Source organism: Girardinichthys multiradiatus, chromosome 11 (genome assembly GCF_021462225.1).
Source record: "Girardinichthys multiradiatus isolate DD_20200921_A chromosome 11, DD_fGirMul_XY1, whole genome shotgun sequence".
NCBI classification, from domain to species: domain Eukaryota; kingdom Metazoa; phylum Chordata; class Actinopteri; order Cyprinodontiformes; family Goodeidae; genus Girardinichthys; species Girardinichthys multiradiatus.
Genome location: NC_061804.1, coordinates 40,817,816 through 40,838,173, shown reverse-complemented (window position 1 = coordinate 40,838,173; position 20,358 = coordinate 40,817,816). Strand labels below are relative to the sequence as shown.

At 40.1% G+C, this 20,358-nt stretch overlaps 1 protein-coding gene across 1 annotated transcript in view; it reads left to right on the top strand.

Moving 5' to 3' along the window:
- Positions 1 to 20,358, top strand: part of wscd1b (WSC domain containing 1b) — a 39,992-nt gene that overhangs the window by 15,367 nt on the left and 4,267 nt on the right. Inside the window, exons 3-7 of the mRNA XM_047380034.1 lie at positions 12,467 to 12,581; positions 13,560 to 13,744; positions 15,463 to 15,584; positions 19,424 to 19,613; positions 20,126 to 20,290. Of these exons, the coding sequence (XP_047235990.1) occupies positions 12,467 to 12,581; positions 13,560 to 13,744; positions 15,463 to 15,584; positions 19,424 to 19,613; positions 20,126 to 20,290 (777 nt within the window). The remainder of the gene's footprint in view (positions 1 to 12,466; positions 12,582 to 13,559; positions 13,745 to 15,462; positions 15,585 to 19,423; positions 19,614 to 20,125; positions 20,291 to 20,358) is intronic.

Here is a 20,358-nt window from a genome sequence, read left to right as displayed (position 1 = left end):
ATAAACCAGGAGCATTATGTGGTATCCAGCCAAGCTTAGCTGTCATTTAACAGCCCTCATCCATCCAGCACAATCTTGTTGTTCAAATTTCACATCTCAGATCTCTGGACAAATGTTTGAGCCTGCATAGATTTTTCAAGTGTTAAAAAAATCCAATTGAACCTGCTTTCCAATGTGTGTTGTAACTCCATTACTATGACAGTTTTCAATTAGATTATCAGATAACTGCAACAAAGATTTTGTGAACAGGTCTTAAACTATTTGATGTCAGGTTTGAAGATTCATATTTATAGTTGTTACCATTTAAACCTTTAGTGACAAACTTCATCTACAGACCAACAAACAGTATATACTGTATGCAACTTCAAGTTTTACAGTAAGGAATCTGCATGCACATAAATACATTTCTTAAATCACTCTACTCTGTTGAACATTTCTTTACATTTGAATGTGCTATTTTTAATAAATGGTCAGTATTTATTTCTTATGATGTAAATTTCCCTTTACTTTACAATCTTATTTTATTTTTTTGTTTTTATATTTTTACCTTTGTGTGTATCTGCATGCTTGCCTTTCACTTTGCTGCTGATACACGTGGGACAATAAAGGATATTACTATTCTATATTTATTTTTGTCTTTTAATTATTTATTTAAACTGCCATTCTTTCAGAGTGAAATATTTACACATGTCAAATCATTTTTAAAAACCAAAGACAAGGATGCCCAGGTTTCTCATATCGACAAAGGGTTGAATACAATAAATATACTAAAATACTGAATACATGGTGCTGAAAGTTCTAGATGGCCTTCTAACTTGAGGCCAAGGCCAAGTGTAAATGGTGATCATGATTGATTGCAGCTGGTAGTTTCCTTATGCAATCATGAAAATTATTTGCCTGACAGGACTCAATGAATTGATCAATACTGAGAACAATGAATATATCCAATGAACTTATTGGAAGAAGAATTGTTGATTTACACAATTTGGAAAGTCTTTAGGAGACAAGGCTTAACAACTGTTGTCAACTTCAAGTAACTGTATGATTCAGGTTGCTGCAGATTGTCCCTTTAAGATTAAGAATAGAATAGAATAGAATAGAATAGAATAGAATAGAATAGAATAGAATAGAATAGAATAGAACTTATTGTCATTGCAGTGTGCAAAGCTGTTGCCACTTATCACAGCAAAGTCAGTTTTACATCACCAAGAAGAAAGTCCAGGAATGAAAATGTCTGAAATTTGCAGCTGTCTATATGGATCAGACAGATGTGTTCTTTGTTTTAGGTCAGCTGTGACAGAAGATTAAGCTAATTGATCTCAAACAGAGATTCTCAACAAGAATAATGTTAACTAAAGATGGGACTATAAAACCTAAAAATACCAGCCGAATGCCAAATGTGGTGGTGGAATCGTGCTAAGGGCTGTTTTACTGTTACTCATTGCTGTTCATTACACTTAATGGGTGGAATACTGAAAAGGAGGTCTACCTTTTCGATACAGTTTGCTGTTTGACTAGAACAATGATCACAAAGACACATCAAAACTGGTTCTGGAATAAACAAAGTGGCTAACATTAGGCTTCTGGATTGACCCTATGATCTCACCCTAACTTGAACATTTCTGTAAAATGTGAAAGTAGGAGATTTGTCCAGGAAATAGGCTAATTTCAATAGATTCTACAAATCCTTCATAAAAACAGCAGTCAATATCCAGCCAAATAATTTCAAACGCAAGCATCTAATTGTAGTTGTTTTTGAAATCATTAAAAACGTGTATTTTGTTTAATCAGTCCGCCATGGAAAGAATTAGGTCAGATTTATCAGTAAAGCGCAAGATGAAAATGACATCAATGCCAATTTCTAGAAGCTACCTCTGACCTGGCTCTGTGTTTAGTTGTGGAACCTTCCTGGAGGTGGACATCGGCTGAGCTGCTGCTGCCAACAACTTAATGGTCAACTTTTGCAGATGACATACTTGGCCCTGTCTTTCAGGGTTTTGCACTGTCTCTCTCCTAGACATAGCTACTGGTTGAGCTTTTACTGTGACTAACAACACTCACCGGCCACTTTATTAGGTACACCTGTCCAACTGCTCGTTAAAGCAAATTTCTAATCAGCCAATCACATGGCAGCAACTCAATGCATTTAGGCATGTAGACATGGTCAAGACAATCTGCTGCAGTTCAAACCGAGCATCAGAATGGGGAAGAAAGGCGATTTAAGTGACTTTGAACGTGGCATGGTTGTTGGTGCCAGACGGGCTGGTCTGAGTATTTCAGAAACTGCTGATCTACTGGGATTTTCATGCATTACCATCTCTAGGGTTTACAGAGAATGGTCCGAAAAAGAGAAAATATCCAGTGAGCGGCAGTTCTGTGCCTTGTTGATGCCTGAGGTCAGAGGAGAATGGCCAGACTGGTTTGAGTTGATAGAAAGGCAACAGTAACTCAAATAACCACTCGTTACAACCAAGGCATGCAGAAGAGCATCTCCGAATGCACAACACGTCGAAACTTGAGGCGGATGGGCTACAGCAGCAGAAGACCACATCGAGTTCCACTCCTGTCAGCTAAGAACAGGAAACTGAGGCTACTATTCACACAGGCTCACCAAAATTGGACAATAGAAGATTGGAAAAACGTTTCCTGGTCTGATGAGTCTCGATTTCTGCTGCGACATTCAGATGGTAGGGTCAGAATTTGGCGTCAACAACATGAAAGCATAGATCCATCCTGCCTTGTATCAATGGTTCAGGCTGGTGGTGGTGGTGTAATGGTGTGGGGGATATTTTCTTGGCACACTTTGGGCCCCTTAGTACCAATTGAGCATCGTGTTAACGCCACAGCCTACCTGAGCATTGTTGCTGACCATGTCCATCCCTTTATGACCACAGTGTAGCCATCTTCTGATGATTACTTCCAGCAGGATAACCCACCATGTCATAAAGCCAGAATCATCTCAGACTGGTTTCTTGAACATGTGAGTTCACAGTCACCAGATCTCAATCCTATAGAGAACCTTTGGGATGTGGTGGAACAGGAGATTTGCATCATGGATGTGCAACTGACAAATCTGCATCTGTGTGATGCTATCATGTCAATATGGACCAAACTCTGTGAGGAATGTTTCCAGTACCTTGTTGAATCAATGCCACAAAGGATTAAGGCAGTTCTGAAGGCAAAAGGGGGTCCAACCCAGTACTAGCAAGGTGTACCTAATAAAGTGGCCGGTGAGTGTATACGTGCTCTCTTTCATACACTAGACTTGAAAACTGGTTCAGATTTCATCGGCTTAGCTGTCTGTCTCTCCTAGATGAAGCCACTAAATGAGCTATAACCATTAATGTTTCACTTTTCCCTTCCCATAGAAAGTACTCCTGGATCAGTACTCCTGTATTATTTTCTGGTCTCTGCTCTCTTCTCTCGAACCCCCAGTTGGTCGTGGCAGATGCCCACACTGAGCCTGGTTGTGCTGGAGGTTTCTTCCTGTTAAAAGGGAGTTTTTCCACTCCACTGTCACTACATGCATGCTCAGTATGAGGGATTGCTACAAGGTCATTGCCTGTCTCATGCTCATCCAGGAGGAATGAATGCTGCAAATCACTGACTCGATGCAATCTGCTATGTTCACTTAGATAGACAAACCTGTAGCAAGTTGAATAAATAAACTGAATCTGACTGCACTGTTTGATAGTTAGGATTGGAATGTATGTACCTGATCTGAAATCTGTATGATTCGATTTAATTAACTTTGTAAAATGCCTTGAGACGACATGTGTTGTGAATTGATGCTATATACATTTTATTGAATTTAGTCAGTCATTTTCTACCGCTTATTCCATAGTGGGTCGCGGGGAAGCAGGTGCTTATCTCCAGCAGTCTATGGGCAAGAGGCGGGATACACCCTGGACAGGTCGCCAGTCCATCATAGGGCAACACACAAACAACCATGCACACACTCATTCACACACCTAAGGGCAATTTAGAGTGACCAATTAACCTAACAGGCATGTCTTTGGACTGTGGGAGGAAGCCGGAGTACCCGGTGAGAACCCACGCACGCATGCACGGGGAGAACATGCAAACTCCATGCAGAAAGACGCCCGGCCAGAAATCAAATCCAGGACCTTCTTGCTGCAAGGCAACAGTGCTACCAACTGCGCCGCCATGCAGCCTAATTGAATTGAACTGAATTTAGTTTAATTTAATTTAATTTAATTTAATTAAGAGTACCGTTGAGCCCTGATAGGTTTAGGTTGCAGTGACCCAGCCAGAGTCCTGACTTGAATCTAATAGAGAAACTGTAGAGGGAGATACAGATTAGGGTGATGGCAACAAGGTCTTCCGACCTTGATGTGTTGGAGCTCATCACCATAGATAAATCATCAAAACACCAGTGGAAATGTGCAAAAAGCTGGTCAGCAAGCATAAGAATGGTTTAATTGGCGTAATGCCTAAATATATGTTTTTATTAAGAAGTGACTAATACATTTTCAAAATGCCATTTAAAAATAAATTTAAATTTAAAAATTTTTTTTATTTTTTGTGTGTTTTATGACCTTTTGGCAGATGCCTGTTGTATTTCTAATCACAAAAAACTCTTTAGCTAATTGAAAATAACTTTTAAATGTAAATCTGCTAGGGGTATATAATTGTGGACTTAACTGTAATATGTACAACATCTGATCAGATGGGGGACTTTCCGAACACAGAAACACTCCTTTACAGATTCAGGCTTTCTTCAAGGTCACACATTTTCCAATAAATGCAAAAGGTTCATAATGTGTCTGTTGTGCTTTGCAAGGATGCTTGTGAAACTCTTTGAAATGTAAACTATGTATCAGACGTTTTTACAACTAGACGTACACATGTATCACCATCATACATGTTCACAGATGTAGCAAAGCAGAAACTGTTGTCTATAAATAGATATTCTGACATTTTAGCAATGGTATTACAAATGTATTAGGTTTGCTCGTTTGTGTGAGTTAGCAGCTACTTACCAACTAGTTTCTGTTTCATTAATTTTGATGACTGCTCACAGTTGGCAGTGGCATGTGTCCTTTTCCTCGGTCATCTCCTGATTAGCTTCCTCCATCCAGTCCTGCAGGGAACAATGAGACTCAGCACAGCCATCTGTCTGAGTGTTTAAGAAGGCTGTGCAATGTCAGACCTTAATGCAGTCATTTCCAACATCCTACGGATTCAGACTGCTTCCCTCCATTAACCCTAAGCCCCCACTGCCTGGGGCCTCTCCCTCACTTTGATTAAAGTACAAATGTGCCCTTCTTAGGGGCTGAGGGTAATAAAGGAGGATCTCACCTTGGGTGATGACTCAAAACAGTCCTCATTCGAGCCGATCAACTTTGGTAGGTTCTTCGTTTTAGTGTTTTAAACAGAGGTTCCTGGTGTTCTCCACTGTTACTCTCCGGGGGCCACAGGCAGCTCGTGACTCAGCTTTGCCTTTGCCCCCACCTAGCTGTATGGGCTTTAAAGGATTTCGACCCCCTGATTGAATCACTTATTCGATACGGCGATGGTTGACAGCCAGAGATTTCACGGCCCATAGCTTGCTCTCATTTTGTCTGCACACCTTGCTGCGTGCACTATACACTGTTAAGTATTTGGTGACATTATATTCTGTGCTGGGAGAAAACTTCAATAGGAAGCCTCAGTTACACTGATATCTTATGCAAACTAAATGTCGGAATTATAATTTAAATCAAAGAGCTAACCTGGAGGGTACATTTCTATACATTCTATGCTACAAAAACTCAACACCAAACCCTTTAGAATATAAGGCTTGTGAAATAACCTTTGGCATATAACTTAAAAATATACCAGTTGTATTCCTCAAGGGAAAATGTAATAGAAGTCTGAAGACAAAAGGAATGCATATGCTGCTCTGTACACAGAAGCTTGTATTTTTAAAGAGTGCTTTTATGTGTCAGCTGAGTGGCGGATGATTTAACAAAGATAACATCAAAGACTGAATTCAGGTGTCATTTTTCACGGTGCCTTGATCTTGTCGGCACATCATACTAGCCTGTCAAATAACATTATTTGCTTGTTCTTTTCTTTCTGCATGGGCAGTTTCTGTACCAGTAAAAGTGCATAGGTTCAAAATAATTGGGTTAAGAATAACTGGAATATTGCAATGATAATTACCTCTTGTCAGTCATAAATGACACAGATACTACAGGTATTAGGGCTCACAGTACATTCTGTGCAATTATTATGATTGAGGTATGATACAAAGGCTACTTTGCCCTCATGACTCAGCAGTGCAGCTAACTGTGTATGTTTGTGTGTGTTTCAGAGATAGAGGCTTGACTCTCTAACTTAGACTTATGGTCTGGGACTGAATTTTTATCGCATATAACAGACATAAAATTAAGCTAGTAAGTGTAGATCATTCCAATAAGTGCTTAATGTTGTCCCATCTGAGTTATCATAGTGTATACAAATGACTGGTTACTGTGGTAATGTTACACACAGTATATATGAGTACTCTGTGATGTTTCTCAACAGTATGTACCGGTAAAAGGAGCTTAGACGTTTGTCTGCTGCTACCATCGATCAGCATATATTATTTGGTAACCAGGCACATTCATGAACCATAGTTTGTTCATAGTTCAGAACATGTTCATGTTTATTTTTATTTTTTTTTGTAAGATCATAAAATTGATTACATGAATGCCTCTTAAGCTGAAATCTGTATTAAATGGCTTTGGGTAATTTGAAATCCGAAAATAATTTCCTTTTTAATTAAGTCCTTTTCTCACTACTATGCACTGCTTTGCGATATTTTATGCATTCTTCAAGTAAGAATAAGATTTTGACACAAGTTAAACAGATGGTGCACTGTTTTTGAGAAAAATGAAAAAATATAAAAGTGACCTGGGAGCAGTGTAACAGAAGAAAGACAGTCCACTTGTAAATGTGGCAGTATGATGGCTTTTGGCTAAAAAGATAGCAATGACAAGAACTATAAATAGATTTTTCCAAAGACAGACCAGGAATGATAAGGAGAATGTTAATACTGTTGTCTGAATATATACAGTACAGACCAAAGGTTTGGACACACCTTCTCATTCAAAGAGTTTTATTTATTTTCATGACTATGAATATTGTAGCTTCACACTGAAGGCATCAAAACTATGAATTAACACATGTAGAATTATATACTGAACAAAAAAGTGTGAAACAACTGAAAATAGGTCTTATATTCTAGGTTCTTCAAAGTGGCCACCTTTTGCGTTGATTACTGCTCCGCACACTCTTGGCATTCTGTTGATGAGCTTCAAGAGGTAGTCACCTGAAATGGTTTTCACTTCACAGGTGTGCCCTGTCAGGTTTAATAAGTGGGATTTCAAGCCTTATAAATGGGGTTGGGACCATCAGTTGTGTTGTGCAGGAGGTGGATACAGTATACAGCTGATAGTCCTACTGAATAGACTGTTAGAATTTGTATTATGGCAAGAAAAAAGCAGCTAAGTAAAGAAAAATGAGTGACCATCATTACTTTAAGAAATGAAGGTCAGTCAGTCCAAACAATTGGGAAAACTTTGAAAGTGTCCCCAAGTGCAGTCGCAAAAACCGTCAAGTTGTCATCATCATGTTGAACGTGACTAAAACAAAGGAGATGATTGTAGATTTTAAGAGAAACAGGAATAAGTCAAACACTATTTCTATCATGGGAGAAAAAGTGGAGGTGGTGGAGGAGTATAAATACCTCGGTGTTCACCTGGACAACAGACTAGAGTAGAGATGCAACTGTGAAGCCATCTACAAGAAGGGACAGAGCAGACTGTACTTCTTGAGGAAGCTTAGGTCCTTTGGTGTTTGCTGCAAGACGCTGCATATCTTCTATAGGTCTGTTGTGGAAAGTGTGATCTCTTCTGCCATCATCTGCTGGGGAAGCAGCATCAGAACCAGGGACTTAAAAAAGCTCAACAAGCTGATAAAAAAGGCTGGCTCTGTTCTGGGGACTCCTCTGGAACCTCTGGAGATCATTGTGGAAAGACGGATTCTTCATAAAATGAAGAACATTATGGAGAACTCTGAGCATCCTCTTCATGAGACTGTCCTACAACAACAGAGTGTCTTCAGTCAGAGGCTTCTTCAGATCTGCTGTAAGACGGAGCGCTAAAGGAGATCCTTCCTGCCCACAGCCATCAGCATCTACAACGGCTCTTTGAAGAAACCTACATAATATGAGCTATAACAACATTTAATTTCCCTTTGGGATTAATAAAGTATTTTTGAATTTGAATGGAATTGAATTGAAGTGCTACAAAGAAACTGGCTCACATGAGGACCGCCCCAGGAAAGGAAGACCAAGAGTCACCTCTGCTGCTGACGATAAGTTCATCCGAGTCACCAGCCTCAGAAATCACAGGTTAACAGCAGCTCAGATTAGAGAACAGGTCAATGCCACACAGAGTTCTATCAGCAGACACATCTCTAGAACAACTGTTAAGAGGAGACTGTGTGAATCAGGCCTTCATGGTAAAATAGCTGCTAGGAAACCACTGCTGAGGACCGGCAACAAGCAGAAGAGACTTGTTTGGGCTAAAGAACACAAGGAATGGACATTAGACCAGTGGAAATCTGTGCTTTGGTCTGATGAGTCCAAGTTTGAGATCTTTGGTTCCAACCACCGTGTCTTTGTGCGGCACAGAAGAGGTGAAAGGATGGACTCTACATGCCTGGTTCCCACCATGAAGCATGGAGGAGGAGGTGTGATGGTGTGGGGGGGCTTTGCTGGTGACACTGTTGGGGATTTATTCAAAATTGAAGGCATACTGAACCAGCATGGCTACCACAGCATGGCTACCACAGCATGGCTACCGCAGCGGCATGCTATTCCATCCGGTTTGCATTTAGTTGGACCATCATTTATTTTTCAACAGGACAATGACCCCAAACACACCTCTAGGCTGTGTAAGGGCTATTTGACCAAGAAGGAGAGTGATGGGGTGTTGCGCCAGATGACCTGGCCTCCACAGTCACCGGACCTGAACCCAATCGAGATGGTTTGGGGTGAGCTGGACGGCAGAGTGAAGGCAAAAGGGCCAACAAGTGCTAAGCATCTCTGGGAACTCCTTCAAGACTGTTGGAAAACCATTTCAGGTGATGACCTCTTGAAGCTCATCAACAGAATGCCAAGAGTGTGCGGAGCAGTAATCAAAGCAAAAGGTGGCTACTTTGAAGAACCTAGAATATAAGACATATTTTCAGTTGTTTCACACTTTTTTGTTCAGTATATAATTCCACATGTGTTAATTCATAGTTTTGATGCCTTCAGTGTGAAGCTACAATATTCATAGTCATGAAAATAAAGAAAACTCTTTGAATGAGAAGGTGTGTCCAAACTTTTGGTCTGTACTGTAGATATATGAGTAACAACAGCAGGAAATATTTATGTGTCGGAACAGCTGATTTTATGAGTGATCAGCTAATTTAGGATGTTATAAATACAGCAGCCTGCCTGCATGTAATTCAGAAACATGACATGTCCTTTTTCTGTTTTTTTTTTCAGCCCTCGGGCATGGCTTCTGATTTCTAAATAGTAAAATGATATTATGGTACGCCTCGCCCTACCTGGTCAGGAGCAGGAACCAAAAAACTAGGTATTGGTACAGTAAAAAACAGTAATGGACCTGCTCGCAAAGCGGGCCGAGTGGAGTGTAGCCAGGCTAAATAGAGCCAGCGGAATAGGGCCATTAGACTTTGAAAAAACTAAAAACATCTTTGGTCTGTTTACAGTTCAATTGCTTGTGTTAAGAATTTAATTTATTTCAAAGGAAATTTAAATACTCATCTTTAAAAAAATCTGTCTGAAACTCAGTTGGAGATTTTTTTATTTTATGATGAAATATTTATTTCGGATGTTTCCAAACATAAAATCTTTAGTGTTATGTATTTATCTGGAACTTGAAATTATAGAGATTTCACTTCAGTTAAATGTATTGTATTTTCCTAGTTAGTTTTCCCTGTTTTGCCCACCAGCAACAAAGATTGTCAATTAGCAAAGCTGCAGGAGGACAAACATATGATTTTTTTAGACAATGAGACTGAAATCATTTGGGTTCAGAACAGGCTGAAAGGTTTTGTAACAACAATTATCTTTGGATTTTTTTTAAAGACAATAAACAAAGTACATTTCTGTCGTAATCAACACATTCTAGTTTATTTTGCCCATATTGTCAAACGTAATGTTATCAAAACCCATGTTGAGCTGTTTGGGGTCCTAAAGTAGCTGGAGCCTCCCCCTCCTGTCATCAGCTGAGAGCTAGGGAATCTCAGTCTCTGTTACAGGACAAACACACTGACACTCAACCATTCATACCAACATTCACTCCTGATATCCATCCAGAATCACCAATGAACCAAACATGGGTATTGCCTGTGGCTGGAAATCACAGTACCTGGAGAAAAAACACACATGCAGATGGAGAACATGCACTCTCCAAACAGAAAGATTCTCTTTGGAGAGTGGACTGGAGAATTCCTTGGAATGAGGCAAAGGTACCTCACTATACCACTGTACAAGTCAGATCCACTGAGCCCATTTCAGTTTTAATCAGTTCAGTCCATCTCAATTTACTTTAGCTCAAACAATTTCAAAATAAATAATTTCAAATCATATGCAAATTGTACCAGTTTTGCTTGATTTGATTTAATACAATTTAATTCCATCCATCCATCCATCCATCCATCCATCCATCCATCCATCATCTTTCATTTTTCCGAGATCGGGTTGCCAAGGTAACAGGTCCAATAGGAAAATCAAAGACATTGCACTCTTCTTCAACGCTTTAGCTCATTCTGGGACATTCCAAGGTGTTCCATGTCAAAAGGGATACTTGGGCCAAAGCTCTAAACAAGAGCATTAAGGGCATTTCAAATTACTGCTTTTGGTGAGAAATAATGTGATTGATGACAGATAAAGCCTCGCTTCCCGTAGAGAGCCAGTACTGGTTTATCTGGCAATTCACACATGAATGTGGGATGCAAAAATTTTACACACACAAGCACTAATACAAAAGAAACTTTCAAACTGCTGAAACAAAGTCAAATGTAGATATAGAACATTTTATTCAGGTTTTATTTATTCAAAATCTCAATATTGACTCTGTTGTTGTATATGAACAGAAATGCGGTGGCAATTTTCTGTAGGTTGGATTTAAATGGGAGAGGAAGAGCTTCAGTAATGAGTAATCAAAGAACTTTTTAAAACTAAAAATCACACACTATTTAAATAAAGGTTTGGAATACAGCAGGACAACATAAAACATTACATCATCTACAAATATCCCACAGCGAGTGAAACTTGGGTAGAGCTGTTTCTTAATCAATACTGTCTTCAGTCCATGTCTGTTTATTCAGTCATATTAAGCTCACTGCTCCTCAAAATAAAGATTGGGGAGAGATATGCAAACATGTGTTACTTAGGAACATGCAACAAGAGTACTGCTAACCCGTCAGAGTAACCTGCTACCTTAAACTTTTGGGGGGCATTGCTGAGCACTCAAGGCATTTACAAAGAAAGAAATTTTCCAACACAATTTAAAATAAATAAAAAGGTGCATAAATAAGTAATACTTGAAAAATGCTGATAGTCCAAGCATACATTTAATTACCAAAAGAATGACTTCATAAGAGGACAATGAAAGCTTTTGAAAGGTTGAGACAGCCCAGAATGAAACCTGACAGAAAATGTAGGATGATGTGAAGAGGGCTGTGAACAAGAGAGTGTGTCTGTGTCCTCGCAGAGTGTGCAAATATTACCAGGTCAAGATGTGGGATGATGACTAACTGCTACCATCAAAGACTGAATGTTGAAATTCGAACACTAGGTACTTCAACAAAATGTTAGTTTAAATGTGTGCTCACCTACACAACCAGGCTAAGGAACTTAGTTTTTTTTATTTATCACAGATTTGTTTTTCAGTACAGTTGTACAGGATAAATGTCACATTATATTTGGCAATGTTTTCCTCATGGTTTCATTCTAACAGTACATTCAGCCACTGTATGACAGCAGTATATTGGCTGTTTGTGTTATCAGTGTACTTTTTCTGTTCATTTGACTTAGTAGCAATAAATGCTTGTATGATCAACTGTTACTCGGGTTCACAAGTCTGCTCCACGATTATTTTGTTTGTTGGAAACGACAAAGTTTGGGAAATAATTATAGAAATCATTTTACCTTATTTCAACTTAATTCAGGTCAATTCTGTTTATTTGTTTTAATTCATCAACATTGCATGAACATTTTCCTATTTTAGAGAAACGAATAGATCCTGTTGCATGTTGAGTTCAGGCCTTAATTGTAAAAACGTGTGGAGAGCCAATGGAGGAAAAAACTCTCTGTGGCTACCTTACAAAAACTGTGCTGTGACTTTAAACACTCCAACCTGACTGAGCTGTTTTTTCTTTTCATTTTTGACACATGCAGGAACCTACATTGGCTGCTTCCTGCATAATGCCACCGATCGAGCCCTGGGCGGAACCATGCTGTATGACCTGCGTAAAATGACCAGCTCCCTGTGTCAGGACACCTGCTCTGAAAGGTAATCTGTTCACGGTGTTCACAAAGGGCCCGTTGTGTGAGGAGAGCTTTGGATCCCTGTCTCCATCATGAATGGCTCCTGTGTCTTCAACCAGTGGAGAGCCAGGTGTCTGGGAGAGTTTAAAAGGCGAGGGATGGGAGAGTAGGGGTAGGGGGTGGACAGAAGGCTCGAGCAGTTGCTGTGGAAAGCCTAATGAGCTGACCACAACAGTTGGAGAGAATATATCGGTCTTGAGAAATGAGCTTTTTCTGAAGCCCTGCTTTAAAAATTAGCCAAAGGGGTCAGTGGGAGCTGTACTGCATGACCTTCATACAAACCAAGGAAATGTGAGAAGGCAGGAGGAATTTTTCACAGCCAGCACAAGGAATGACCTCTTTGAAAGATTCTTTTTTCTAAATCACAGAAGAGCAGCAGTGTAGCCTCACTGAGGCTGAGCAGCACAGGGCTTGTGAGAATTTGAGGCGGTGCTTACATCTCAGGCCAACCAAGTGCAGGCATGAATCCGGTGTCCGCACAGGGAGCGGCCAGGCTCGCTACCTGAACGTGCCAGTTAATAAGATGAGCTAAAGTAAAAAGTCAAGGCAATTTATGAGGAAGCTTCAAAGGACACATATGAAAAGGTCAGTTTTCATGAGGGCTCTGCTTTCCCAAGAAGGAAGGATGAAAGCAACGCATGGAGGATGAGTCACAAGGGCTCAGATATGTAAAGTGCAGATCAGAGGTGACTGCAGTTCATGCAGAAGAAGACATTACGCAATCAGACGAGAAAATGAGCAGAAGCACTGACAACCATTTTAGGGGATGTGATATAATTAATGCAAGGAAGTTTGAATTACATGATAAGTGTAAAATCTTACCAAATGTTCTCCTGTGGGATGGCTTAGCCTGAGGGTAAGAGTCTGAGTTTATGAAATGCCTTTGGATAGGGAAATAACCTTCCATGTGTGTGTGTGTGTGTATGTGTTTGTGTGTGGTTAGTGGATACCAGTTTGCAGGCTTGGAGTATGGAGCTGAGTGTCACTGTGGGAACCGGATCAGCAGCCCCCAGGCTCCGGAGGAGGACTGCAGTCTGGTGTGCCGGGGTGAGAGGGGTTCTCCCTGTGGCGGCGTTGGCCGTCTCTCCATTTACAAGGTGGAGGAGCAGCTGCCAGGTCACCGAAAATGTGAGCCAACACATTTGAGACAACCCCTCAAGGAACACGACACTCTGCTATTTATACAAACGAAAAAGACAAATAACAGGACCATTTCAATTCTAAAACCAAGAGAAAAGAAGCAGAACAGGGATTCAAGCTGCTGTAATGAAAATATATGCAGGATATTTGGTCTCAAAAATTCAATAAGCTTCAAATTCCTTAGTCATGCACTGTGCAGCATGTTCCTTTATTTCTCTATTCAGCTGATTCCTGCTTAACAGATCTTCGCTTTGTTTCCTTTTTGCACATTTTATTGCCGCAGCTTACCAATGAACTAGAGTGAGCTGTAGTGGCAATATAGAATGAGAACTTTAAAAGCAATCTCAACAGACATCATAACTCCACTTAGTCTTTCTTCTCATAGAACACAAGGTTGAGTTTTGACCTCTGGCATTGTTGTACCAACACTTATTTCAGAGTTACAGTGCATTGGAAAGTCTATTATAGTGTCTTAAAACCAAAGGGAAGATAAAAATGTTGAAAAATGCTCTATCTCTCCAACCTATACTAGCAGTGTGAAAAAGAGCTGGGAAATTGTGAAAACTTACCTGCGTGCTGCAGTTAACATGCACAGATAAAAAAAAAATACTTTTTAACTCGACGTCCTTTTCGACATCCCAGGCTGCACCAAGGCTGTCAGCATTTTTTACTTTCGTGTGCAGGTGACAGGGCCCTCCATCACTGATCTGACAGCCATTATATCTGTCTGATGCACACCTGGGAAAGTCACATTCCAGAAAGCTCTCTGTATTAGCGGGATGGCCGTCTGGGAGCTGTCATCAGCCCTCTAAGCTGTGGCTACAAATGCATAAAACATCAAGCTGCTGTGATTGCTTTCCAGATGGCATTTAGAAGAGCAGTCATTGTACATGTTGCCTTCTTTTTCAACTGGGATGAAATGTGTTCAAGAAACACATCAAAAACCTAAAAGTAACACATCTGAATCAGTGGTGCGTTCTGAGAAAAACAGCATTGAAATAATGAGAAATAACCTGAAGCTCAAAATGTTTTTAAATCAACTTTGTGTTTATCCCTTGGTATCTGTGTGTTCAGGGTGATATACAGTGTATATACAGTAGTTTCTGCCACACAGCATTTTCAGTGTAGGCAGAAAGGTCAAAATTGAAAGTTTTTAAACTTTTAAAAACCATGTACTATTTTCCTTTCACTGCAACATGATGCACTACTTTAGGTCGATCTATCACATAGAATCCCAGTTTAACACGTCGAGGCTTTTGGTTGCATGTGACAAAATGGGAAAGAGTTCAAGGTGTATGCTTCTTCTAGGTACGACCAATGATTTGCTCTTAAAAAGTTGTTTTTAGTTCCGTAAAGACAAGCGCTACCTTCCTGACCTGAGCAAGGGCAACTGTGTAAAATAAGCATAAGCATAAATACCATCAATATTCATAATCAGATGCTTCATTCTATCCTGAGATTAGCAGCTGAGCTGTGGATGTGTTGTACAGTGTGCAGGGACTCAGTAACGCTAAGGAAAGAAATTCCTGCAGACAGATTAGTTTTTGTTCATGTTTCCAAAAGTCTGCCATGAAATGTTGTCAGAGAGAAAATTAAATACTTTGACAGTGTAAAGAAATTTCTATTTCCGTTACCATTGTTGTTATTCAGCAACTTGTACATAGCTTTTTATTCACCCTGTCATGTGTGTTATTCTTTCTTTCCAGTTAGAAACATTCACCGCCGTGGCTGCTTCAAGTTGACAAACAGCACCATTGGCACCTTCCCGATCCACTCCTTTCAGCCAAACCTAACCACGCAGTCCTGCATTGAGATGTGCACTGATAAGGTTGGAATCCTAGCTCCAGAAAAGACAGGCTTGATGATTAATTTACTGCACACAGCAGTCTATGAGCTGCTCTCCCTTCAAACAGTGGAGGCTAGCTCAGAGGGCTACGGGATCACATGTGGGAGCACAGAGCCCTTTGAATTTTGCTGAATATTAAAGCTTTAATGTGGTTTTAATGAGAATTCTCTGAGTCCTGCTCTGAAGGCTTAGTGGCCGCAGCTCCTCTAAAAACTGAAAGGAAAAAAAGGCAGCATGGTGTTGACAGCAGCGTGATTAATTCTCATCTCGTAGTGTGTGTGCAGGCATGCATAACTCGAGTAAAAAGTTCCCTGCAGCTTCTTCAAGCTCTGACACCGAACATTCTCACCATCTATAGCTGAAAAAGTGAGAAAACATCATGCAGAAAAATAAAGAGTGGATAGAAATGTTATGAGACTGAAGAGAAACCATCTGTATTCAGTGTAAGAGGACAACGTGGAGAATTCAGTACCTTGTACAAGTATTTTTTCACTTTTCACTTGCAGCTAAAACTCTTTTTGGGTATGTCTCTACCAGATTTGTACAGTCTAACATTTTTGAACATTCTTCTATGCAACATTGTTTAAACTCAGTCAGATTGGATGGAGAAAGTCTTGCTACAGATTTACAGTTGGATTAGGTCTGGACTTTGACTAGGCCATTCCACACATAAATATGATTTGATCTGAATCTGATTGATCTAATTGTATCTCTGATTGTATGTTTAGGGTTGTCTTGCTAGAAGCTTTGCCTCCAGTGTCTTGTCCTGTGCTAATCTCGATCTATCCACCCATCAACTCTGACCAGCACCCCTATTGAACAACAGCATTCCCTAAAGCACCATTTTTCATCATGATAATGGAGTAGTTGACTACTAGTACTAGTTTTCTGCCACACACAGAATTCTCCATGTTGGCCAAAAGGTTCAGCTTGGTGTCATCTGACCAGAGCACCTTCTTCTACATTTGCTTTCAACAATGGATTTCTTCTTGCTACTCTGTTGTGAAAGGCCAGGTTTGTAGGCTGCACAACTCAAAGGCCCTGATCTTCAAAGATCCCAAATAGGGGGCGCTAAATTGCTTGTGCAAAAGACAAATTGCACAAGTATAAGTGGGCTTGTTGCGTGTGATTTTCAAAGATTGCACTAGCAATGGATAACAGGCACAAAACAGGTGCAGAGAACCCTATTTAAATGAGCTAATTGCGTGTGCTACTGGCTGGCTGCTACTGCCCCCAGTGGAACTGGAGGAAAACTGAACACATCCTCTCTGCTGGTTGCTTGAAACAAACAGGGGTTGCTGTGCTCGATCATTATAAATGATCCAGTTACTGATTTTTTCCTTCTGTTCCATGCTGCTCCTGCTTTTCTGAACTGTTACAATTTGTCAGCTTTTGTTGTCACTATTCACAGCAGCAGGATTGTCTTTGCAGCCTCTGCTCTGACGAAATTAGTTCCCCTCTCTGTTCATTTGCGCAGGGCACCTCTGAGTACATAATTGCGCCTCCAGAAGGCTGAGTCTGAAGTTGTTCTGTGAGTAGATGCTTTATGTTTGTGGTCCAGATGGACCCAGTGAGACAGAGACTACATACTGCTTCGCCTTTATTCAAAATATTGGATTACAGGCTATTGCGCAGGGGGGCAAAGCTGTGTCCAGAATAACGTGTGCCCTCTCCCATCGGGCTATTAGTGTACACATGTGGTAGATGTTCAGTGCTGCGTCTGCACCATAAAGTAAACACAGCTTAACTGTGTTGCTCGACATAACTCGCAATGGTTGCCGCTTAGAAATTGGCCAATCAATATTAATAAAAAAAGATAAATATGTGTGTCAATGAATTTATTACAGGTTTGCTTCCCTTGAACCTTTCATTCTTTTCGGATAATCACCGTGTTCTTTTTGTTTGAGAGTGTGTTGGAAGAGTTTGGAATTTATCATAAACAGCCACAATATTTAGGCCTGAATGTAATACTAGCAACATAAATATAGATTGTTGTAGGAGTTGCCATCTGTATATTATAACTTTGCTAATTTTAAAACGTAACACCACATACTGTAACTGTCCTGCAAAGAATTTAAATCTAACATTTGTATATGTACAATATTTTTCAATGATTTTACTGAATTCGTTTTGTTTGTTTTGCCAATATTTTAAAGATGTTTGATTGTTTAAACTGTTCTTTGGTGACACACAATCATGTTTTACTTTATAAACCCTTCCCTGGCATACAGTTCTGTGCAAACGTTTTAGGCAGGTGTGAAAAAATGCTGTAAACAAAGAATGCTTTCAGAAATGATTGTTTATTTCTTAGCTTTACAAAATGCTAAGTGAGCAAACCCAAACATACAGCCAAAGTCATTACGAACTATCTTCAGCGTAAAGAAGAACAAGACTTACTGGAACTGATGTGGCCCCCACAGAGCCCTGATCCCAGCATCCTGGAGTGTGTCCTGGATGACATGAAGAGACAGAAGTATGTGAGAAAGCCTCCTCCACAGAAGATCTGTGGTTAGTTCTTCAAGATGTTTGGAAGAACCTACCAGTTGAGTTCCTTCAAAAACTATGTGCAAGTCTATCTAGAAGAACGGATGCTGTTTTGAAGGCAAAGGGTGGTCACACCAAATATTGATTACATTTAGATTTCTCTTTTGTTCATTCACTGCATTTTGTTGATTGATGAAAATAAATGATTAACACTTCCATTTTTTTAAAGCATTCTTTGTTTACAGCATTTTTTCACACCTGCCTAAACTTTGGCTCAGTACTGTATATTCACATTCAAAAAACATAATCTAACTTATCCAGCTCCAATTGCTCTGCAATGTATGCCTCTTTCTGGCCACAGCGGTCATTTTTGTGTCCCAGTTAGTACCTTCATTTCAAACGTGCTAAATCTAGACACAACAACAGAACCGGCAATCCGTTTAAAGTTTTAAAAATCGCATTGCAATTGAATTGGGATTACATTTGCATATCCTCCTCCCAAAAACTTGTGTGTTTGGGTCATTATAATATGTTTTGCATATTTATGAAGGCAAACACGCTAAAAGGTTTGCACCCGCTGTTCCACTGACTTTACACACACAATCTGATTAACACCTCATTTGTAGATCAGCTTTGCGGTCGCAAACAGGTTTGCATGTGGTTTTGTACACACAAAGCTTTTGAAGATCAGGCCCAAAATCTTCTGATCTACTGATTCTGTGGATCTCTGCTCCTCCAGAGTTACAATAGGTTTGACTGGCCTGCCAGTTTAGGTGGATTTCGTGATAGGTTCGTGATAGGTTGGGCAATATTCTGTCAACTTTCAGATGATAGACTGAACAGAACTCTGTGAGATGTTCAAAGCTTGGGTTTAAACTTCTCCACTACTTTCTGTCCACTGTGTTTCTTGTGTTTCTTCATGAGGCTGTTTGTTATCTAATATTCTCTGACAAACATCTGCGGCCTTCACAAAACAGTGACAGTTATACTGAGATTAAATTGCAAACAGGTGGACTCTGTTTAGAAATTAATTTTACCAATGGCTTTTGATGGAGATTGCTTAGAATTTATGTTATTCGGGAGTATTATTTTAAAGAGAGCTGAGTACAAATCCAAGCCATAATTTTCAGATTTCTCTTTGTAAAAATATTGAAAACCATGCATCATTTTTCTTCCACCTCACATCTCCAACTTTATTATGCTAATTTGTGTCCGCCTATCTCATAAAATCTAAATAAAATGCATTCAAGTTTACAGCTGAAATGTGATAAAATGTGATAAAGGTTAAAGGAGTTATAAATTCCACAAGGTATTGTAATTGTGCTTTTGGATTTCAGGAGCTCCCCCTGGCTGTGTTGAAGAAACCTCACTGTTTTTGTACATGGACATCGTCTCTTTTCAACATCAACCAGCAGTCAAACAAGCAGGAATGTGCAGAAAGCAGCAGTCAGAACCACACAGAAAGCTTTGGATCCACAGCCCCTGCAGATAGTGACCATTACCAGGTGTATCACACTCCTGTGCTCGGTAAGACTCCCTCTTACAGGTATATGTGAGTGTCAGTCATCTCCATGTGAGCACAGAAAAGTACAGTTTGAAGCTTAAGTATTTCTGCAGTGTGATAGCCAAATGTTTTATGCCCCTTGCTGTCTGCATAGTCAGGGATTTTTGCTAGTAGCACAGCTCAGTTAAAGCTCAACTCCCTCTTTTATCTGAGCAGAATAGCCTTTGATAAAAGTAGTCCATATTGTGACACTGTGTCTGAACCCTGTGTTGGTTTCTCAGGGGATCACCACTTAGTGGATGACAGAGTAAGAAATTACACTTGAAAGCCCTTTCCTCTGCATATTTTCTGAAATCTCAGCTCAGATCCATTTCAGAGCTCTCGCAGTCACGCTGCAGTTAGTGTCACACAAGCTTTTGTGGCTAAGTTGCCCTGAAAATGACTCAATTTTGGGCTTTCAGCTTCTTCAATGACACACCCGCTGGGAACACAGCTGACAGTAAGGAGAGTAACAAAAATTAAATTATTCTTGCAGACTCCAGGTGCAAAGAGAGGATGTTTCTGCCTCACAGATCTTCCTCCCTAGTGGCTCTGTCCAGTTTTCCGGGGGCAGGCAACACCTGGGTCCGACACCTGATTGAGCTTGTGACAGGCTACTACACTGGCAGCTTCTATTTCGATGGCAGTCTCTACAACAGAGGTAGGAAGGTCACACCTGAGGAAAATCAGCACTTAAAATAATTCCTTGCAGCTCACTTGTTTGTGTTT